The sequence below is a fragment of the Raphanus sativus genome, chromosome 6, assembly GCF_000801105.2.
Source record: "Raphanus sativus cultivar WK10039 chromosome 6, ASM80110v3, whole genome shotgun sequence".
In the NCBI taxonomy this organism is placed as follows: Eukaryota; Viridiplantae; Streptophyta; class Magnoliopsida; order Brassicales; family Brassicaceae; genus Raphanus; species Raphanus sativus.
The window spans coordinates 33,861,787-33,884,988 of NC_079516.1; the positions used below are offsets into that span (position 1 = coordinate 33,861,787).

A 23,202-nucleotide genomic window follows, 5' to 3' on the forward strand; every position below is an offset into this window, starting at 1 on the left:
CACTAGATGATAACTCGTGCCTTGCACGGGATGAGATTATTTTTAAGATATTAAAATGTTAGGTATATTTATTTTGGATATCAGTTTAGTTTTGGGTTGTTTTCGGATTTTAAGATCCTATGATATAAATACATTCTAAATTCATATTTATTTTCGTTTGTTCGGTTAAAATGGTTGAGATTTTTGGGTTTTTAGTGATAAATTAAAGACTATTTGTATTTGTTTGGTTTCATGTTTCTTTGAATTTTAGACAATTCTAATATAAATCAATCGTTTCATCTTATAAATTATGAAAAATTCATAATAAAATCAAATTTATATAACTGTTAAAGAAAACAAAGATGCATATAAACCAATTCATTTCATTACAATTTGGTTAATGGTGAAATAAGATTTTAAAATAATAATATTCTATATTACACCTGATTTAGAATCTTCGCTTGAGGTGAATATTTTGTTATATAAGTACTAACTTTAATGTGCATATTTGTGTGTATGTAAATTTTTTTAAAAGTGTTTCATCGCTATATACATATAGCGTTAACTAATATTGAAAGAAATGTTTGTTCATATAACAAATGAAAGTTTCCATTCTTAAATTAAAATTAATTAAATATAAAATATACTTAGTCATTACAAAATATTTTTTAAAATAATGACAATTAAATTATATACATAAATCGTTGTATAAAAATATATACATAAACAATAACATTAATATATCTACACATTGAGCCTGCTGAGTTTAATTCTTACAATGTATTAAACATAAGCCCAATAAATTTTAACAATCAAGCATTATGTTTTAACATTTATTTTTTTAATTTGGTCACCGTAAAACATCTTCACAACCTACGAAATAAAAAAAAACTCGAAACTTAGACATGTTTAAATAAAGAAAACGAAATTTATAAAATTTATTCAGGTGAAGAGTAAAGATACCTACATTGGAGTCGATAAAAACCATTTCAATAGTTAGATCACCACCAGTAGAATACTGCTTCCACAAACGAATGATCTTAACCATAATCTTGCACATTGACTTGAATAGTTTCAAATCAGACACATAAGTTACCGCAACCATTCTAGGAGAATGAGATAAACTTGTTAATGTTTTGGGTGTAGTGAATGAATAAAATTATGTGGAGCAGTGAGTCTTATATAGGTTTACTAAACCTAATTCAATAAATGTGGTATCTTGGTATAATATCATATTAAATGGAAAATATTTTTACATTGTCAATCACTCTTAGATATATAAATTTCCATAACAAAAAAATGTGAAATATATGTCATTTAGTATCATCAATTTACCTTGCCAATCACTCAAAAAATATAAATATTGTCCAAACGTTAATGCTAGCCGGTTTAATTCGGGATGGATAGAATTCATTGATATCGGTTTAAAAATCATAACCATATTATTAAAATTCACGTGTAATAAAATTGTAGTATTTCATTCGCTTTAAAATTCACGTGTACTACGTGAGAATGACTCGTAAAGCATGCTTGACAATGGGAGACTGTAGTAAGAACTCTTATAGTTTGTATAGAATGTGTTATCACTTGTGTCAAACTGTTATTGTTTGTGAAAACAAATGCTACAATGTCTCGGGACCCGTACTTCGCTAAATGCAGAGATTGTCGGGTCAAGAACAGAGTCTACGGGTTCAACACAACCAACCCGAATCAAGACTTCATTTGTTACTCTTCTCAAAGAGAGACAGCAACAACAACGACGTCCCGGTGATATGCTTCATCTTCGCTTTAACATGTATCCTCTTCGCTATCTCCGTAGCGGTAGCCATCTTCCGATCAAGAAGAGCGAGCTTCTTGTCCTCAGTAAGCGAAGAAGACCCAGCCACTCTCTTCCTCCGCCCTCCTCCCCCCTCTTTACCTCTGAAGCTTGAACGACTTCACTCTCTATTGAATCATCTGTTCATGACGAGCCATATTCGTGTAATGCATATTCCTCTGTGTTTGAGCTTCAACAACAGCTCCAAGCCTGCGTTGCATCATGGTCTGACTACGTTCCAAGGAGATAATCAGCTCCTCGAGTTGCTCTGCAGAGTAATTATCAAACCTCCGATCCCAATCCGGATACTTGTAATGAGATACAAGTTTCGCTCTCTTCTTCTTATTATTATTTTCCTTCTTGGAATCATCATCCTTCTTGATACTTTCAAGAACCTTGCGAAGATCATATTGTTTTTTGCTTCGCTTCGTCTCGCTTAGTTCACTGTACCTTCGAGCAATGTCTTTGACCTTCTCTCTGTCTGCAGGCCATGTTTTGAGCTCTCCGTATGATCCGTAGTATATGAAAAAAGAATGTCAAGAGAAACTATTCGAGCATGAAAAAAAAATCGTTAAGTTTCTTGTCATTGAAGCAAATAAGGAAAGAAAGCAAAGCATTTAATGATCCGTTTTTTTTTAAATCGCTCACAGAGTGACACGTGGAATGGAGCCTTCTCATGCATTCTCACAAAAATCGTTTAAGGAAAGCCTTAAAAATGCTTCTCCTTTAATATATAGGGATTTTCTAATGAGTGTTTTTCTCCGAAGTCCAAAGAATGTTTGCAGACGTTGGAAAAAAAATTGATGTTTATAAAAGTCTGAAGTTGAAAAGGAATGGGGTGACAAACAAGAAATAGAAAAAGAAGGTAGTGGTAGGAAAATGGAAAAATAAAATATTACCACGATGATTATACAAACTTGGATCTTCAGATTCAGTTTTCTCGAGTATCCAAACTTCATTACGTTGCCATTACCTTGATACATTTAAATATCCCCATAGTCGCATTTATCTAAACCCGTTTCGATCAAATTATATTGTATATACACAGTAGAATCCAAAATGATGGGGATGCATGGATGTTAAGTTTTTGTTGATGCTTGTAATATTTGATAGGTCCAAATGAAGTTCAAATTACCTCGAGAGAGGGAAAACCAATGTTTACTCAAAACAAAAGGTTTCTCTTGTAACGTGTGACTAGACAAAAATGGTTTATGTGATATTGGGTTTAACTAACTTTAGTCTCTCATTTCCCAAACAAGTTTAGCATGTAGCCAACGAAGATATTTTAACAAGAAAATGAAGGAGAAAACAGAGGAAGGAATGATTTCTGAAATAACAATTTCTCAGTCTAGGAATTGTTTTGTACAGATATGGAAAGAGAAGAGCCCCTGGAGCTAAAAATATATGCACAGACAACAAGTAAGCGAGAGCTCAGTAGACATTAATCTTATTTACAATGCAGAGGACTCGACTCAAAGAGGATATAGAAAGCTACACTAACACGTAAATCTTCTTATCAACAGTCCTATGCCTTAGAAAGTGTCTAGGAACAAGACTACTTCAAAAGAATCAGATTTTGATTCCACCATTCTATATGCATCTATATGTGTTTTTACCATTTTATGATATGCTTTCTTTCTTTGTACACCAATTTTATTACTACCAGTTTACCGCGAAAACCCTTGTTTCCGGGGTGAAACCATTCTTATATATGTGATGAGAGGGTTTAAGATAACAATCTTAAAACCTCCCTTCTCCTGTACCCTAAAATCCACTTTTCCAGGAGCAAACCTTTTTGACTTCTTCAGTGAGCAAGGACTACTTAAATTACTACCTGCAACAACCAGTAATGTAGTGAGATGAAAAATATTTGTAAGTAATGAAACAAAAGAAGCATTTGTAGGCAAAACAAGCTTTACCTCTAATATGCAGAAAATAAATAATGCGCAAAGCTTAAACAGGAAGCTTGCCACATTGCCGCTGCCCTTTAACTTCTTTACCTTTTCTCCAGTCTTCGAGAATTATTAACTGAAAAATTCTTCAAGAATTATTAACTGAAAAATCAAGATAATGTAAGTGTGTATCAACTCCAAGCCAAGTTAAAATCCTTGAAATAATCAATTTATACTCACGTTGATCGAGTTTTCACCCTGTTGTATGATCAGAACCGCTACTCTGCATATACTGAGGAGTCTGGATAATGATATGGGACTGCGTAGGGGCAGGACCTGCCATAGCTGAAGGGTAGGGAGATTGAATATAACTTTCTGGAGCTGAATAACCATGTACCGCTGTATAACCCTGACCAACGAGGATGTTTTGACTCAATTGCCCGTATTGGTAGCCCGGTGAGTTAACAGCCCCAGGTACTCCATAGACCTGAAGGTTCTGTTGCCCTATGTAAGGACCATACAAGCCCTATAACACCATGAAGAGTAGACATGAGTTGTTATATAACCGAAGTCAAAATAGTTTTAATTGCACAAGTAAACCAATAAGAGAATGCAAAATTTTCAGAAGCTTACTGTAAAGCAAGTAAATTCAATATTTGTGTGTGTTATTCATTGAGAGCTTGATGCTCAATATATACAAGTTACATAGGCCTTATCTATATATTAGAGTACTTATCTCTAATATTTACATGATTATCTAAATAATATACATCATTATCACAATACTCCCCCTTAAGTTGGAGTATGCGTACTACAAATGCCCAACTTGGACATAAGATGAGTAAACTGAAACTTTCCTAAGGCCTTTGTTAACACGTTCGCCAGTCGCTCCTTAGTTCCAATATACGCCGCCGTAATCACTCCTGACTTCAGTGCATCTCGAACTCGGTGACAATCAATCTCAACATGCTTAGTCCGTTCATGAAAGACTGGATTTGTAGCTATATAAATGGCAGACTTACTATCACAATAGAGACGAGCTGGAGTCTTCTGCGGGAATCCTAAGTCACGAAGAAGCTGTCGCAGCCATTGTACTTCTCGAGTTGCAACAGACATGGCACGATACTCTGCCTCTGCAGAGGAATGCGACACAACCTTCTGTTTCTTCGTTTTCCATGAAACTGGTGAACCTCCAATCATGGCAACATAAGCAGTCAACGACCTCCTTGTTAACGGACACGCCGCCCAATCAGCATCGCAGTAAATAGAAAGCTGCAAATCTGTTTCTGTCTTAAGCAAAATACCATGACCAACTGTCCCTTTAAGAAACCGTACAACTCGTAAAGCAGCATCCATATGACCCTGTCGTGGCTTCTGCATAAATTGAGATAAAATGTGTACTGAGTAGGAGATATCTGGTCTCGTATTCGTAAGGTAAATGAGCCTCCCAACAAGTCTTCTATAGCGAGCTGGATCGGTTGAGAACGGACTATCATCAGTCGCTAGGTGATGGTTTTGTTCCATAGGTGTCGCAGCAGATTCGGAATCACAAGACCATTCTCCTTCACAATATCCAGAGCATATTTTCTCTGGCTCAGCACAAACCTTTCCTTATTCCTAGCAATCTCTATGCCAAGAAAATACTTCAATCTCCCCAAATCTTTCATATGAAAGCACTTACTTACCAAGATAACACTTAAACTTCTTAATAGCTTCACCATCATTACCAGAAATTATCAGATCATCCACATAGATTAGTACTCTGATCTCAACACCTCCACGAGAGTACACAAATAAGGAGTAGTCGGACAAAGACTGAACAAACCCGGCCTTAACCAACGCCTTTGTAAGCTTCTCGAACCAGCAGCGAGGAGCCTGCTTTAACCCATATAAAGACATGTGCAACCGACACACTTTAGTTGGATCTAAGCTGTTAACGCCCTGCGGAAGCTTAATATACACCTCTTCATCCAAATCACCATGAAGAAATGCATTGTGTACGTCAATCTGGTGCACTTCCCAGTTCTGAGTAGATACTATCTTAAGAGACTCCGTACTGTAGTCATCTTTGCAACTGGAGCGAACGTTTTGTCATAATCGCAACCTGCTTTCTGACGATTCCCAAGTACAACCAACCTTGCCTTGTATCGTTCTACTGTCCCATCAGCGTTGTATTTAATTTTAAACACCCACATTGTGCCTAGAGCCACTCGTCCAGGCGGTAAATCAACCACACTCCAAGTATTTGCAACTTCAAGTGCATCAAACAGCTTCTTTGAAGTTCTTGGGCTCACTATCGGCACAAACAGCTGCAAGAAAAGCCTTGTGCCCACCAGAGAAATGTGTATCTGAAATATACTCCGTAAGTGGGTAGAAAGTGTTACCTGATACCGGTTCATAGAAGACGCTGTAGGAGTGATCGGAGGTGAGAACATGAGGGGTACTATTTTCGCGAGCTGCCGTGTATGTTACGTAATCTTGCAATCTTACAGATGGGGTTTTAACGCGTTGACCTCTTCCCAAAGCATCCTCTGTTTCTGGTGCCACACTTGCCAGAGCTTCTTGTGTAATCCCACTCTCTTCACCAACTGTCTCAGTATTACTCGGAACTTCTGGCTCTACTGCAATGATTGTAGGGTCCTGAGACTTCAGAGTCTCTTCCAACGGTTCTGTATTATCATTACTACTCCCCCTGCCGTTGATAACTTTCACTTCATCAAAGACCTCCATAACGGCTGGAGTAGTTTTCTCTGCAACTGTCTCAGAGAATGGAAACGATCCTTCTCTAAACACAACATCACGAGACACAAAGAATTCCTTTGTTTCTAAATCGTACAACCTCCATCCTTTCTTGCCAAATGGATACCCGACAAACACGCACCTTCTACTGCGAGGAACAAACTTGTTCTTGTCGCGCAACTGCTTATGTGCAAAGCACAGAGAACCAAAAACTCTCAACCTTGAATAGGATGGAGTTGAGCCAAATAACAACTCATGCGGAGATCGTCCATTAAGCACTCTGGTTGGCGTAAGGTTAATGACGTGAGCCGTCGTAAGAACCGCCTCTCCCCAGAATTTGATTGGCATTTTCGCCTGAAACATCAAAGCCCGTGTTACATTCAACAAGTGACGATGCTTTCTTTCGACTCTTCTATTCTGCTGAGGAGTCCCCACGCAAGAAGTCTGATGAACAATCCCCTTTGTTTTAAAAAACGATGACAAACACATAAACTCGGTGCCATTATCGCTTCGAACTTTCTTTATACGTTTTTGAAACTGTGTTTCAGCATAAGAACAAAAATTTTGAACTACTTCCTTCACTTCTGACTTCTCGAGAAGTAAGTAAGTCCAAACAGTACGTGTGTAGTCGTCCACAATAGTCAAGAAATATGAAGCCCCGTTGGAAGCTTGGACACGATATGGCCCCCATACATCGATATGAATCAACTCAAAACATGATTTAGTTTTATTAGAACTTTCGGGAAACAAATCTCTAGCTTGCTTGGCCTTAAAACAGACCTCACATGAATCTAAACTTGCAGAAACTTTAACACCAGAAAACACAGGTAATGAAGACAACAATGAAAGCCCTGGATGTCCTAGTCGTTGGTGCCACAAAACTGAATCATCGATCTTCACGACTTTGTTGAATCTAGCAGCTTGAACATCCGTAAAATAGTACACCCCATCACGTTCCTCACCTGCTCCAATCAGCGTCCTCGAACATCGGTCATGTATAACACATAAGGTATCAGTGAAGAACGCAAAGCAATTTGAATGTTTTAGAAGCTTTGAGACTGAAATCAAAGAACAATTCAAATTTGGCACGTATAACACATCGTATAAGCTAATACGATCAGACAAAGGCAACACGCCTTTCTTCTTTGCAACCGTGGTACTCCCATCTGCAAAGCCTATCTTACACGCAGATATATCCTCAAGATCAACAAGAAGATTAATGTCACCAGTCATATGAAGCGAAGCCCCGGTATCGAGGATCACATCTCCCATATTCTTACCAGACATCTTATCTGAACCACCACTCGATTTGCTTTCTTGCAGGATTTGAGTGATTGCTCGCCACTGCTCTGCAGTCAACTCATGTACAATCGCCCCCGGTGTGGCGCTAGTAGCATATGCTGTATTAGTCTATCCTCTACAGAGGCTCATTCCACCACGACCACCTCCTCTGCTGGCGCCACGAGTTCCACGTCCTCCTCTCTCTGTGAACCACTCGGGATAGCCAACCAACTGCCAACATGTATTCTTCTCGTGGCCGATCCTTCCACAATTTGAGCAGCTTCGATCTTTTCCTCTGTTTTGTGGAGAAACAGACTCATCACGTGATCCCCCGCGTCCTCCATTTGACTCGCTATTATTGTTATCACGTCGAGTAGCAAAGCCAACTGCCTCTTGATGCTGCTCTCGTATCTTTGCTGAGTTCAAGCGGTCTTCTTCCCGAACTTCTTTGTTGTAAACCTTTCCAAGATCAGGTAACACATCAGCTTCTATAATAGCTGTAACAACATGACCAAAACGAGATTCATCGAGCCCCATGACAAACTGATGGACGCGTTCATCTTCTCTCTCTTTCTCATACAGAGCCGCTGCATCGCAAGTGCAAGGAGGCGGAGGTCGATATGTTTGCAACTCTTCCCACATCTTTGCAAGCCCCCCATAGTAATCAATCACTGCTTGACCATCCTGCCTACACGAAGCAAGTTTTGTCATCAACTGATGCACTCTAACTTTGTTCCCAACCGAGAACCTTTCCTTGAGATTTTCCCATAACTTTTGTGCATCTGTGATAAAAGTCACAGTCGATCTAACTCGTGGCTCGATCGAAGTTCTCAACCAACCCACTATCATTGAGTTGACACTCAGCCAACTCTCCAAATCAGCATGCCCTTCCGGTGGTTTCTTCATAGTACCATCTATGAACCCTGCTTTTCTTTTGGCTTGAAGTGCGTTCATCATCTCCGTCGCCCACTCGTTATAGTTTTCGCCTTTTAGCTGAACGGAGGTGATCAAAACTCCTGGGTTATCAGATGAAAACAGAGAATAAGGGAAACTTCCGCTTTTCTCTCCGGACACGCCGGCAATAATACCTTTGTCATCTCCCATGACTCAGGTAATACTCACAGCAAAACGACTTTGTAAGAAATCAAAAGAACAAGAGAACAGATCGTTTAATCGGATATATGCTCTGATACCATGTAACGCAAGTAAACTCAATATTTGTGTGTGTCATTCATCGAGAGCTTGATGCTCAATATATACAAGTTACATAGACCTTATCTATATATTAGAGTACTTATCTCTAATATTTACATGATTATCTAAATAATATACATCATTATCACAATACTTACCTGAGACTGTGAGTACATGTACTCAGGTCCATATGGTGAAACCCTGAGAGAACACCAAAAAAACAAAAAATAATTAGAAACAAGGGTGAGTAAAGTCTTTGCTAGACACTCAAAAGAGAATATAAAGAATGAAGAGGAGAAAGTATACAACCATGGCTAAAATGCATCATGATACGAAAAGATTAATACTAAACTAGGAGAAAATAAGCCTAAATGTCCATTACAAAATGCACACTCCTGAACTTCGGATCACTTTGGCCTTATCAAAGTCCAAATAGAATCCATGAGCAGCTAACTATCACACCCCAGCCCCTTAGAATCTCTAACTGATTGTCCATGCTGTGATCAGTAAATCCCACTTGATCAAAGTGACTGAACACAATGTCGCACAATTGTAAAATGCACTAGCAAGTAAGGTGATTATGTAACACACTGTATAATAAGCAGGTAGCTCACCCATAAGGATACATCATTCCTTGCTGGTAGCTATAAGCCGGTGGTTGCTGATACGGATGGACGCAAGGACTGTACACACTTCCAACATATGGAGAAGCAGGTCTTATCCGTCCTAACAAAGAAACAAAAAAACAAAAAGTAGTATAAAGTTCTCAGTAAAGCAGATGAATCCTCCTGAAGCAGGACTGACCAGGAATATTATTAGGTAGCAACGCATATTGCAGGGGAGGTCTGCCAAGGGAAGCTAGATTACAATTCGCACTTCTTCCATCTATAATAGGTGTTGGGTCAACGCAAGCTCTCCTAGCAGCCTCTGGATCTCGGAATATCACCTAATTATCCTCCAAATAAATCAATAGTACAGAGCGCTGAGTCATTAAAGTTAACTAGATGAAGATGATTCTTCTGATCATAGAATATACAAATTAGCAAAGATGGCCAGAGAGGTTTCAGCAAAACAAGGCATTTAAAAATGGTATATTACCAAAGCAAAAATGAATAAGATGAGAAAAAAGATAGAAGAAGACTTACAAAGCCGTAACCTTTGGATCGAGCAGTGTTCTTATCGTAAATAACGACCGCTTCGAGGATTTCACCATAAGGTTCGAAATGGCACCGAAGAGTCTCGCTTTGAGTCTCCCAAGCAAGGCCACCAACGAAGACCTTGGTGTAGGTTGTATCACCAAAAGGAGAATACAAGTACTGTAAACCAGACCTAGGCATCGAATGATACGCCATGATTCGAGCTTAAGAAACAGCAACTTTGTTTTTCTGAGTGATGCTACTAAAAGTTGACACAGTAAAACCTAGACATAGTTTTGAATGATTAAACCTTTAGTAAAAGAGGAAGAAGAGACAGAACATATGGAATTGAAAGAGGATATTTTAGGGTTTACTAAGAGAAGAAGGAGAGGAAAAAAAAGAAGAAAAAAACGAGGTCGGCCCCAACGAAACCTAACAAGTAATGATCATGACAAAGAGAGAGATTAAAGTTCAAAAAAAAAAAAAAAAAAAGACAAAGAGAGAGAGATAAAATTTCCCGGGAAAAAAGTAACAGAAAATTAGAAAGAAGTTAGGGAAAAGGGGTTTTAAACTTTTGTAACATAGGCCAGGAAGAAGAGATGAAGGGGAAGGGGGCGTACATTGATGATGAATGACAAAGAAGAAGTCGGTTATGATGACGATGATGCGTAATTATTTGATTCATGTATTGTTCGCAACAGAGAACAGAGTTGCCGCGAAATAACGTAAGAATGGGTCCCGCTCAGTTTATCTTTTTTTTAATCATATAATTAGTGTTGTAAGTTATAAGTTATAACTACAGAACAGAGTATGTGTTCCCTCTTGAATTTGTCGGTTATAGCATATTCTGCAATGTGTAAACTGTAAAGTTGCCGCGAAATAACGTATGTTTCCATGTATCTTAATTTCTGAGTTTATTGTGTAAAATCGTATTATTATTTTTTTTTCTTTCAGATTAATACAACTAGTTTTTTTTTTGAAACACATACAACTAGTTTATTTTCCGTATTTTGTGCCGACTAATATATGCATATGTACCGTACATTTTTTTATTCTAATGTTTGTTTTTATCACTTTTATTGAATTAGATTTTCTTTTCAAATTAACATTATAAACTTTAATTTTTATATTGATAATCAATGTATTAAATTATGCTATTTTGTTACCTAGCTTTATTTATGAGATGTAGATTTTGAAACATAACGTTTTCAATATTAATAATTAAATTAGGAAACTTGAGTTTGAAATTTAAAACTTATTGTATTTGGACAGAAAATAAATACACTAACACTGAAAAGATATAAATAGTCAGAGCCTATAAAACATCAACAAAATAACAATAGTTTAAAGATATTCAGTCTGATAAAACTGAACCATTTAAAACAGAATTGAAAAGAAATAGAAAAAAAAATAGAGATTTGGTAGTACGAAAAAACCAAATATATGTTATTTTTAAGAAAACACAGTGTATTGGATATGGTTCAATATATTAACAGATCAAACCGAATAAATCGAAGAAACCAATTTATTAAAATATATTAGTATACTTATATATACATTTTTAACAATATGTACTTGAATCAATACTTCCAGTAATAATCCAAAGAAACTGACTGAAATATTATTCATTAAAATTATAAATTAAATATAAAATAAGCATAATTATGATATTATCGATAAATATTGTTATACTTGGTGTTGTACCCGCTCAAGCGGGCCTAATCATTTTACAATTACTAACTAAATATCATGATAAATTATTGTTTATGATCTTTATGCTTTTCTACAGAATATCAAATTATTTATATATGGAATTTATTTATTAAAATATATATTCATTATTGCGTTAATTTTTTGAAAGTTTTCATATATATAGTAGAAATATTTTTAACTATATATTTTTGCAACTAATTTTATTTATGATTGAAAGATATTCTTTTTAGATGATAGTATATATATATATAATTGTTTAATCTTTATTAAATATATTCTTGGATAATAACAAAATATGTATATGAATTATCTTTTATATTTTTGAAAAAAAATTATTATATCAGTTTTAATGAGTTATCTGATTTCATAAAGCTTAAATTCGTTTTTATGTTTGGGTTTTATCATATTAAATCATAATTACTAAATATTTTATAATTACTCATTAATATATGTGTTACTAACTAAAAGCCTATGAATTATTATTTTATTTCGTTTGAAAATTCTTACATATTAATTATAATTTATGAAAATTTCTTTGTAGACATATTTATTATATAGAAATAAATCTTAAAAGTCACTTGATATTCTCTTTTCAATTATATTAAATTTTATTTGATTAATATTTAGTTATATACTTTATGTTTTTTCAACTTTATATTTTAATAAAAATTCAGATAACAACACAACATACATATAGGATTTATATTTATATTTTAGAATATTTTTAGATTTTGGATAAATCTTACTATTATTAATTTTAATCAATTATCTAATCAAATAAATTAATTTTCGTTTTTTTATTTTTTAGCTCAATTATATATAAAATTCATTAAGGGTAATACCGATATTAACCAATCTAACTTTTAACGTGGGAGCTCCATTGCGAAAAATCACTTTGCAAATAATAGTATAGATAGATAGATCACTTGTTAATATTATAGGTAAATAATAATATTAATTAAATTAATCATTTATCCTATAATCATGAAGAAGATGACAAGTAAAAAATTCACTAAAATTATAGAGAAAATGACAAGTAGTATATTTTGTTGATATCTAATTGTTAATATATATATTAATTGTATTTAATATAATAATAATTATATATTAAAATAAATTTCTAAAATAATAGTATATATATCGGTAGAATGGATCAATGTTAATTAATTATTTTAAATATCATGATAATATATATATATATATATATATATATATATATATTAAAGTAAAATTTAAATAATAATTGTAATAATAATAATGACTTATCCTATAAGCAAATTCACTAAAAGTATGGAGAAGATGATAAATGAGTAAATTCACTAAAATTATGGAGAAGGTAACAAACAAGAAAATTAACTAAAATTATGGAGAATATGAAAAATAAGCAAATTCAATTCTCAAATTAATAATTCATATAAAAACTAATAAAATAAGAAAATAAGTAAAATTATCTAAAATAGTGGAGAACATGACAAATAAGAAAAATCACTTCAAAAATCATAGTATATATTTATTAATTAACTTTCTTAAATATCATGATAACTATATATTAAAATATATTTTTAAAATAATAGTATATATATATATATATATATCGATAGAACAAGTTAATGTTAATTAATTATTATATATATATACTATATATATATAAATTTAAATAATAATATCAATTAAATTCATGACTTATTTTATAAGCGAATCCACTAAAATTATGGAGAAGATCACGGATAAACAAATTCACTTCTCAAATTAATAATTCATATAAAAACTAATAAAAACATGAAAAATAAGCAAAATTATTTAAAATCACAGAGAACATGACAAATAAGCAGAATCAATTCATAAATAATAATATAGAATACCAAAAAGATATACACAATGATTTTTTTTTTTGTGATAAAGGGTTTATGATACACAGTGTTATACTTGAGTACTTTTTAATCTTGGGAATGCTGGATAGCAACTGAAATGGATAAGCCTTATGAGCAGTACCATCGACCCTACTCAACTATATTATATACCATAAAATCATGTAAGTTGAGAAAAAGGACTTTCCTGGGCACTGGTTATGTGTCTTTTTCACATCTAGATAATTGTAAAATATATGTATGAACTAACTAAATTAGACTTCTTTATTTTAATTTTTTTGGTCAATAATTAGAATTCTTGATGAAAAATGTCAAATTACTTAAGAAAGTGAGAGAGGATTCTGTCTAGTGAAGTCTATAGCCAAATCATTAAACGGTGGTTGAATTTTGAATCTCCATTTATAAATTTTGGATGGTGTGGATCAAGTTTCACCCCCAAACCACTTGGGTAAAAGGTTAATGGATGGATCCCATGTTTTAGCCTACTGCATGAAAAATATATACAAACTTGAATGGCTTGGCCTATCTCTGGACAAAACAGAAGCTATACCAAAAACAAATCAGCATTATATCCATATGCGTTTGTTAGAGTAACATTCAAGTTATCCTTAACTACTTTTATGCCAACTGCTGCTAATAACATGGCATCCTATGATTTTAATTATAGTATATGTTATCTTGATAGTGAAGCCTTCGATTTTAAAACCCTTTGACCTCGTTTGGCATCTAGTTGTCGCAACTCTCTCAGACATACATGTCTGTAGACTATACAGATAAGTTGGATAAACAGAATTACTCAAAAAACATGTCGAAATAATCTTCCGAAAACATACATATCCAAAATACCTACCTCATACCCAATATAATACAACTAAATCCAAACCGAGTTGGATGAATAAGCATCAAGAAGCTAACAGAGTAACAAAACATATGTAAAGAGAGAGAAGATATTAAACCGTAGGCTACCTCTTGATATTATTAACGGTCACGATCTCCATCTTTGATCAGAAGATGAGATGGGAGAAACCGGGGAAGAATCAGGGCAACCACGAGACACAATACTACTAAAAGGACCACTGACCAGCATGAGTATGCGATGCCTAACAGCTGTTCTTCACAAACTGTCACCAAGAGAGAGTGAACCAATTGACTCACTATAAGCTTTTATGTTGAAATAGAAAAGAAGATTGATGAGATACTAAGTAAGAACAATAAGCTTGCCTATGTTGTAAATGATGAAAGACCGTTCTTTGAAATTAGGTATAGCTACGATTCCTTCAGGCTCAACCGTCACCAACACATACAATCCCTCCTACATCAGAAAACAAAAAAAAAACAAAAAGGACTTGGTGTCATGCTTCTTTCCAAGTTAAAGAACACACTGACTGAAGATGCAAATACCTTATTTTCAAGACTTTGGGATTTGAAGATCAACTTCTCAGTGTTTAGCAATCTCCTCATATGATTAAGCTTCAAACCCATTTCACCGTCCCTCAATAGTTGCAGAGAGAACAGAGCTGGGATCTTTAACCATTAACAGATAATTAGAATTTCAACAATCAATCACACCAAAAAAAGGAAAAAAGCTACCAGAAGAAGCAAGAACAAGATTGTGACATACAGAAGCTGGGTACGAGATCTTGACTTCATACCAAGAATTTGATTTAAGACCTTCTAATCTGTAAACTCGAGAACCAGATTGCAATGGCAGTGTCTCCTTCCATAATTCCTTCCCAGCATACAAAGTTTTTCCATCAAACCTAAAAAAATAATAATAATAATTACATCATTTCTATTGTACCAATAAAAAGAAGTAAAAGAGTAAATTCTAAGAACACTAACAAGCTTTCATGGCTGCAGCAAGGCACACCAATCATGAAGAAGATAAGACAGAAGATCAAATAGCATTTTTCTCTATCGAGCATCCTTCGAGCGATGGCTCAACTCCTGAAAGAAAGAATCGATCCGATTAGAACCGTTAAAAGCGTCAGCTTCGTGTTCTCAATCGATCTCTGCAAGCTGTGTGTTTTAAGCAACGGAACAAAAGCCGATGCGATTCCGGCGACTTCGGAGGTTGATCTCTGCAAGCTGTGTTAAGAGCCGATGCTCTTAATGGGCTTATGTCTCTTAGTTGGGCCTACACTTGCTAATGGGCTAGATTCTAATTCCAATCTTATTATTTAAAAGCTTAGACAAAATGAAAGTAACGAACATATCTTGACCGCCAGTGACGAGCATCATCACGTCAGTGTCCCTACCACGTGGGCGATTACTAATAAATTTTTGTCCTCGTTGTGTGGGGCCTAGTTATGGGTCCAAAACCTTCGACACCAACTCAGAAAGTCTAAAACGGTCACGCAGACATGTAGGCTCCGAATTGGCAACTTGGCCATGTTGCATTGCAGCCTGCGTCCATACTAAATCTACTCTATTAGAATAAAATCCTATCTACCATAAAAATAGTCATTAATTTTTGGACTATTTAAAATTTGTTAGAAAAGTGTATAATTTATACATCATTTAGTTTAATATACTATAATCTAATCATTACATATATTTCGCTTCTTTTACAAACCAAACCAGCCAACTTGAATTAAACAAGTATCTAATCTCTTATAAGTAAACTAAATTAAATTATCTATACACGACCTCCCATTGAATCTTTTATATGTTAAATTGTATTCTACTAATACATGTGCTTTATCCAAAACTAATTAGTTAGCTCAACTCTTTTTATATTCTAAGTAAATCCATAAAATTTTGGTTCATATATATTTAATCTTTTTTAACAACTACAATAATTAGGATAGGAATTTGTCATATATATTAATATACATAGTGGAATTTAATACTGTAAATAAATAATATTTAATAATTAATATTTAAAAATAATATTGAAAATTATCGAGTTTTAAAAATACTAGCTGATTTTCCCGTGCTCATGCACGGATATAAATATTTTCTAAATAAATATATTATAATAATTTATTGACATTTACTTATAATTTTAATTAATTTATAAATCATATGTATAGTTTATATTAATATATTATATACTTTAATTGGATATATGATTGTTGATATGTTATATCGTGTCGGTTTTGTTGTTTTTACAATTGATTTAATTATCATTTGGGTATATTAGGTTGAAAATTATCGAGTTTTAAAAATATTAATTTACAACCAAAACATCTAAAACTAAAAGAAAAACATATCATATACAAAATTCTAAATTTTTTTATAAAACAAATAACCATGTACATCATACTTATAATCCCATCACAATTCAATATATATACGGACATGTATTGTATACATGTAAATTACATTAAAATATTATATATGTATATTATATACCACCAAATATATAGAATAATTAGAAAACAATATCTGCGCACAAGTCATCACTAACATTTGTCATAAACCAAATAAAAAGCAAAATCAAATAATCTAATCTCAAACCATTATTACGAACATATATCGTGTTTATCATAAAATTTTTAAAAGCAATTGAACTACAAACAAAATTAAAACATCAATACAAATCTATATTTTTATTTTTAAAAATTTATAAAAAATTTCCGCCTCAAAATATAGTAGTTAACTAAATTTGATCAAAAACAGAAAAAAACTAAATTGTTAATTATAATCAATAAATCACCTTTAATATTCACTATATATTAATCTCATATAACTAAAACAAATCAATTAACTTTTTGTAATTCAAAAGATTTATATCTTGATGACAAATTAAAATATATAGTCTATCATTTCTATAGTTTAATAGGTTTTCGTAAAACCAGTTTGTAATTTTCTTCACATATGTGCACTTTTATATCTTGATGACAAATTAAAATATATAGTCTATCATTTCTATAGTTTAATAGGTTTTCGTAAAACCAGTTTGTAATTTTCTTCACATATGTGCACGGCTGGATCTGGGCACATTCCGATAAAACATCGGCTTTGGTCTCCAAAAATTTTAAAGATTTTTTTACGAGTAGAATATAATGAAAGATACACTAAAAGAAATTTGATTTGTTTTATTCCCCATCCTTATGATTATTAATGCTTTTAAAATTGGTGGATGGGGTAGCGGCAGATCACAAGTCGCGATAGCTGTGAGAACGGGATTAGGCATTTGTCAAAAAGGTTGATCCGTGATTTTTTATTTATATTATAAAATCTAGTGGAGATCACTCATATAATTGATTTTTAGTAGCTCCTCTTAAGTCGTGGCCAACATTGTCGTTTGTAAGAAAATTATTGTACACACTAATTACAGCAAACAAAAGTATATTTGCAACACCAAGCTCTCCAAATTGATAGGAACAATAAAATAAAGTTACATCTTATTAATTATAGGGAAATTAGGCTGTTTGACATGAAAAAAATATAATAAGGTAAAACTGTGCTTCTTTTTCTATACACACATTTTATTTTATGTAATAATATCGTTTTGTCCTGAAAACCAACCGGTGAAATCTCATGAGAGAAGAAAAATAAAAATTCTTAATTATTAACTGTTCGAAGTAAGTCCTAGCTCTTTTTGAATCACATCATATATTTTAACTTTCTTTAGTAACATGTAATATCTTTTGTTACTATATTATTTTATTGTGTTTAATTCTATTTGACGGTTACTAAAAGGTGTTCTATTTTGTTTAGATATATAGTTTGTAATTTTCTTAAATCCTAACTATCTATACATATTTTTAACCAATAAAAATTGTACTATGATCTATATTGTATAGTTTAATATTATATGATATAATCTAAAATTGCATAATATTATGTATTCTTTAGATTTTGATATTTGGCTTTAGGGTTCATTTTGGGTTAGAGTTTAGGGATTAGAGCTTAGGGTTTAGTATTTGGAATTTAGAAGATGAGAGGATATGGTTGGAATCAGAATTAAATTTTTTCATGCAATCATAGATATTTCATAATTTCACTAAAATGTACTATATTAGTTATTTTGATACATTTTATTTGGTTTAGGGTTTATATTTGGATTTAGAGTTTATATTTAGGTAAGGGTTTAATGATTAGAATTTAGGTTTAGTATTTTGTAGGTGGGTGTTGAGGTTTGGGTTTAATAACCCTATCATGTATCGTTGGGTTTAGTGTTTAGGGTTTAACGGTAACAATTTAGGGTTTAGTATTTAAAAGTTGGGTTTTAGTTTAGTATTTATAAGTTGTCTATATTGGATTAGAGTTCTATACTATTTTGGTGATATAAAATACATTCTTTATTGAAAAGTTTTCTACTTTATCTATTCATTTTACTGTCATTCAATCACATGATTATAGTTTATATTTAGATTTAGGGTTTAGTAATTACGATTTAAGGTTTAGCATTTAGAAGTTGCAATTGGAACAAATCCCCTTACTATTAATCCAGAAACATTTTAAAGACATAACCTTAAAAGTGTAGTTTAATTACAGGCATGCCACCCTTACGTGGCAGTCTCACAATGCGTCTCAGTCTCCTTAAACTTTTACCCTCTTCTTACTAGGATATTTACAAAAGATGCCACTATTATTAGACCAACATTTTATGAACGAAACATATGTATTGATACATATGCAACATAAATGCACATTGCATTCAATTTTCTATTGGAACATGGTCCACCTGCATCATAAATACACATCGCATCTTCGCCACGATTAACTCCATAATCATTCTGCAAAACGCTCTCCATCCTATATATTATTTTCTGCCTGCAATACAAATCAACATGAATATTTTATGATTTATTGTATAGGCAACTGAATCATATAATAAAAACCATTACTAATGTCATGAAAATCAACCTACATATGATATTATGAAAGTCAACATGTAATTATTAAATCTCAAAGACTAATCTAATTATTTTTTTCGAGATATTTTATCAGAACCAATATTCTTTTGCAATCATGTATATTGTATGCTCTACAGGGCAATAAATGTAATAATGCCTTAATTATCACTTTCACATAACATTAATTAGAAAATCAATCGTATATATGGTTTTAATATCAACTCAATCATGTAGGATTATTACTTGGGGTTAGGGGATTTTTTTGTTAATCACGCCTTAATTATCACTTCCTCAAAATTGATTAATATGTATCCATGCCTCTTTCTCACGTAAATTTATAGAGCGTTTACACACGGGTTTGGTAATATTGAGACAATCACGTGTTATTTGATTGTGTCTAATAAATGTTGATTACACATTCTATTATTACTTTCTCATAAGTGATTGACAAGTAAAATATACTATCATAATTGATAGATCGTATATTAATTACAGAGATTGACTCTTACACCTATATATAAAAGAACAATGTGTACCTCATTTCTATCACTCATTCTACACAAAACCTACTTTTCATACTATGGCTGCAATGAACTTGATCTCTGAGCTGAAGCCCTTCAAGAACATGTGGAAGGTTCAAGTCAAGATTGTCCGCCTTTGGAAACAATATTCTGCGGCGGGTGGCGAGACAATCGAAATGGTGTTTGTTGATGCGAGAGTAAGTTCAATTATACTGAAAATATTGTTTCTACTTAAATATTTGTTGTGACTTCCATATCGTCTGATGTTCTAAATACATATTGTACTTTTATTTAGGGGGACAAGATTGCTGGAACTGTGAAAAAGGAACTGGTGGGGAGATTCGATCCTGTGCTGCAGGAGGGTGAGACGAAAGTTCTCATCAATTTTACGGTTACCCATTCCAATGGTTCTTATCGAACCACCAATCATCCATTCAAGATCGTGTTCCTTCCTACGACCCGTGTACGTATTTGTGAGGAGTTTCCTCACAACTTAACTGGTTTGAATCCAGTTAACTTTCGTGATGTACTCAGTGGTGTACTCGATGATAGTCTCTTGGTTGGTACGTGTTTTTATAAATCTCAGTTTATATTTCCAGAGTTGGTTCAGTTACTTGGTTGGTACGATAACACTTGCTCAAAAAATTGATATGTGATGTTCTTTTTTCATAGATGTTATCGGCCAGATTGTTGAAGTTACGCAAATGGAAATAGTGCCTGTGAATGGAAAAGACACACAGAAGATTACTGTTGAACTACAAAATGAAAAGTAAGTTCTTTTCTTTTATTCGATTTAGAATGATGTGTTTAATTTACATGTACCAGTATTATAATATTATTTTCTATTTTGTAGTGATGACCGTCTCCCATTGGTTTTATGGGGAAAGTTTGCTGATGATGTTAGCAATGCAATTCAGTTGCGCAATGAGGAGTCCATTGTTTGTGTGTTGCGATTTGGAAAGATAAAAGTCTGGAAAGGTAAAGAGAGATGCTTTTTCTTTAATTTTCCTTCTCTATAAACATACATACGTTGTCTGCAGATTTTTATTTTAGTTGTTCTTGACACAGAGTACCGCAGTATCTCAAATGCCTATAATGTCTCTACTGTGGCGTTAAATCCACAAATGGAGGAGGTCGAGGCATTCCGGAGTTTGTGAGTTTATGATTTACATTTTGTTTATTTAACGTTGCATATTTTTTTATGAATACATTACTGTCTTACTATTTATTGTATTGGGTCACATTCTAGTTTACCAAAAGATGATTTGGCTTTAGCCATTGTTGAGTCCAAATCATCAACAGTGGTGCCCAGTGTTAAGGAAAAGGAAGACTTCTTTTTTCATACACCTAGGAAAACTATTTCCCAGGTTTTGGAAGCCAAACAGGTTTTAAAAAAATAAATATTATACTCAATATTGCTGAATTATTTAGAAGTGATATTTGTGAATTTAAATTTGAGATAATATAAATTATTGTGTAGGTGGGGAAGTGTATTGTAATGGCTTCAATTGCGGCCATTGATTCTGACATGGGTTGGTACTACCTAAGTTGCAAGGTGTGTGCGAAGAAGGTGTTGACAGTGCCAAATGACATTGAAGATGGCGAGGAGGATATTGTTGATGGTCATAATTATTACTGTCTCAAATGCAAAGATAACCATCCTCAACTGTTGCCTAGGTATTTACTTGGATTATATATATTTAATTTGCGTAGTTAATTTCAATTTCCTTTCCCGGAATAATTGGCAATGCTTATTTTTTCATGTTTTTACTCTTAGGTACAAGTTGCATTTGGTGGTACTTGACAGTACCAATAACACCAAGTTCTTGCTGTTCGATAATCTCGCCTTGCAACTACTGCATAAACCATGCGTAGAGCTAACTGGTCCCATTACCGATGAGGTAGGAGTCTTTTATTAATAATATTTTCTGCAAAGTTTCTTCACATTTTTTAACTTAATTGTCTGTATTTGCATTTAAAGATCCAGGATCCTGAAGTGTTGCCTCCTGTTTTACAAGATTTAGTTGGGAAAACTTTTCTTTTCAAGATTGGTATTGAAAGGGAGAATTATTTATATAAGCATCCCACTTTCAAAGTTCTCAAAATCATGACAAACATTGGATTGATTAATGAGTTCGACGCCATTGGATCACCAGCGGTTAGAATTCTACTTGCGGCTCTTTCTTCATTTTAATGTTATTGTTTTTTATTGTTATTAATATCAATTTTTGTACTAATGGCAGGAAAGTCAGAACACATTGGGAGGGACATTTTCAGCTTTGTCTGATGCACCAGAGGTTGATTCAGTTAACATGTTATACATATCTTGATAATTAAAATCCTAGAAGTTGTGATGTTTAATATTTGTTGATTGTAGGGGTCCTTGATGTTACATGGGGGTCATCCCAGCATGCCGAGTCTACTGAGCTGACACCTCCCAAGCGGGCTAGAACTCCCGTCATTAACTTGGAGGATGTGTTTGATCAGACTTCTGTTACCAGGGGAGCGTGTAACATCAAGATCAAGAAGGAGAAGATTGAAAAAAGTGGCTAAAAAGTGTGTTTGGAAATTTATGAGTAGAGGCTTCACCATCTATGACTTAAGTGCTTTGAAGTTGCTTTTCGTCTTTCAATTTTTTTTTTATTATCTATTAATGTTTTCGTTGAGTTCTGTTTTTTGTTGTTTCATTTTTATATTAATATGAAGCCTCTACGTTTTTTATACTATTATTTTGTCAATGTCTATTTATTCACGACTATTCAGAAACAATCATAAATCACACAGGTGGTTATTAAGTTAGGGGATTTACCTGTGAGGGAAAGTCATTACTTTGAGTCGAATTCAATAGCATAAACCATCTTCTTCGTCATCTGAAATTATGAAGGTTTCTATTAGAATATATGAACAGCCGTTTGACAGAAAGACTATAAAAACGTATGAAGAAAATATTATCAATCTGAAATCCTGTAACAAAAAATGAGTTAACTGTTACAATAGCATAAACCATCTTCTCCGTCATCTGAAATTATGAATCAGATGAAATCAATATGAACAGCCGTTTGACAGAAAGACTATAAAAAAGATATCAGTAATCTCAATTCTGGTTCTGTAACTATAACTAAAAATCCTGTAATAAGAAAGGAGTTAACTGTATCAATATTTTTTTTTGCTATATTCTAAAATTAATGTAGAATCATAGTAGAGATACACAATTAATTATGATGGAATCTGTCATTTTATTATTATCTAGCTA

At 33.2% G+C, this 23,202-nt stretch overlaps 4 protein-coding genes across 5 annotated transcripts; 1 reads left to right on the plus strand and 3 right to left on the minus strand.

The window, feature by feature from the left end:
- Nucleotides 1-1,923: 1,923 nt before the first annotated feature.
- On the minus strand, nucleotides 1,924-2,319 carry LOC130495781 (agamous-like MADS-box protein AGL103; the record flags this gene model as incomplete). The annotated part of the gene is made up of 1 exon (XM_056987291.1): nucleotides 1,924-2,319. A coding segment is annotated over one exon (396 nt), but the record flags the coding sequence as incomplete, so codon positions are not given.
- Nucleotides 2,320-3,092: 773 nt separating this feature from the next.
- On the minus strand, nucleotides 3,093-10,691 carry LOC108805898 (uncharacterized). 2 transcript variants are annotated; one of them, XM_018577885.2, is made up of 7 exons: nucleotides 10,047-10,691; nucleotides 9,706-9,847; nucleotides 9,516-9,627; nucleotides 9,060-9,102; nucleotides 3,928-4,213; nucleotides 3,715-3,849; nucleotides 3,093-3,629 (listed from the first exon to the last, which is right to left on the minus strand). In XM_018577885.2, the coding sequence occupies exons 1-5, from the start codon at nucleotides 10,251-10,253 to the stop codon at nucleotides 3,941-3,943; spliced, it is 777 nt and encodes a 258-aa protein (XP_018433387.1). In that variant the 5' UTR covers nucleotides 10,254-10,691; the 3' UTR covers nucleotides 3,093-3,629; nucleotides 3,715-3,849; nucleotides 3,928-3,940. The 2 variants fall into 2 exon arrangements, with proteins under 2 accessions (XP_018433387.1, XP_018433388.1); XM_018577886.2 differs by having other exon boundaries at nucleotides 3,715-3,823; nucleotides 10,047-10,690.
- Nucleotides 10,692-14,381: 3,690 nt separating this feature from the next.
- LOC108809214 (uncharacterized) lies at nucleotides 14,382-15,703 on the minus strand. Its single transcript, XM_018581359.2, has 5 exons — nucleotides 15,461-15,703; nucleotides 15,240-15,378; nucleotides 15,020-15,142; nucleotides 14,840-14,930; nucleotides 14,382-14,739 (listed from the first exon to the last, which is right to left on the minus strand). Exons 1-5 carry the CDS (start codon nucleotides 15,541-15,543, stop codon nucleotides 14,597-14,599), a joined length of 579 nt encoding a protein of 192 aa, XP_018436861.1. The 5' UTR covers nucleotides 15,544-15,703; the 3' UTR covers nucleotides 14,382-14,596.
- A 4,290-nt stretch (nucleotides 15,704-19,993) lies between these two features.
- On the plus strand, nucleotides 19,994-22,730 carry LOC108809729 (replication factor A protein 1-like). Its single transcript, XM_018581884.2, has 11 exons — nucleotides 19,994-20,146; nucleotides 20,245-20,512; nucleotides 20,622-20,718; nucleotides 20,803-20,927; nucleotides 21,018-21,102; nucleotides 21,199-21,334; nucleotides 21,430-21,626; nucleotides 21,727-21,850; nucleotides 21,931-22,107; nucleotides 22,193-22,246; nucleotides 22,327-22,730. Exons 1-11 carry the CDS (start codon nucleotides 20,009-20,011, stop codon nucleotides 22,378-22,380), a joined length of 1,455 nt encoding a protein of 484 aa, XP_018437386.1. The 5' UTR covers nucleotides 19,994-20,008; the 3' UTR covers nucleotides 22,381-22,730.
- The last annotated feature ends 472 nt before the right edge of the window (nucleotides 22,731-23,202 follow it).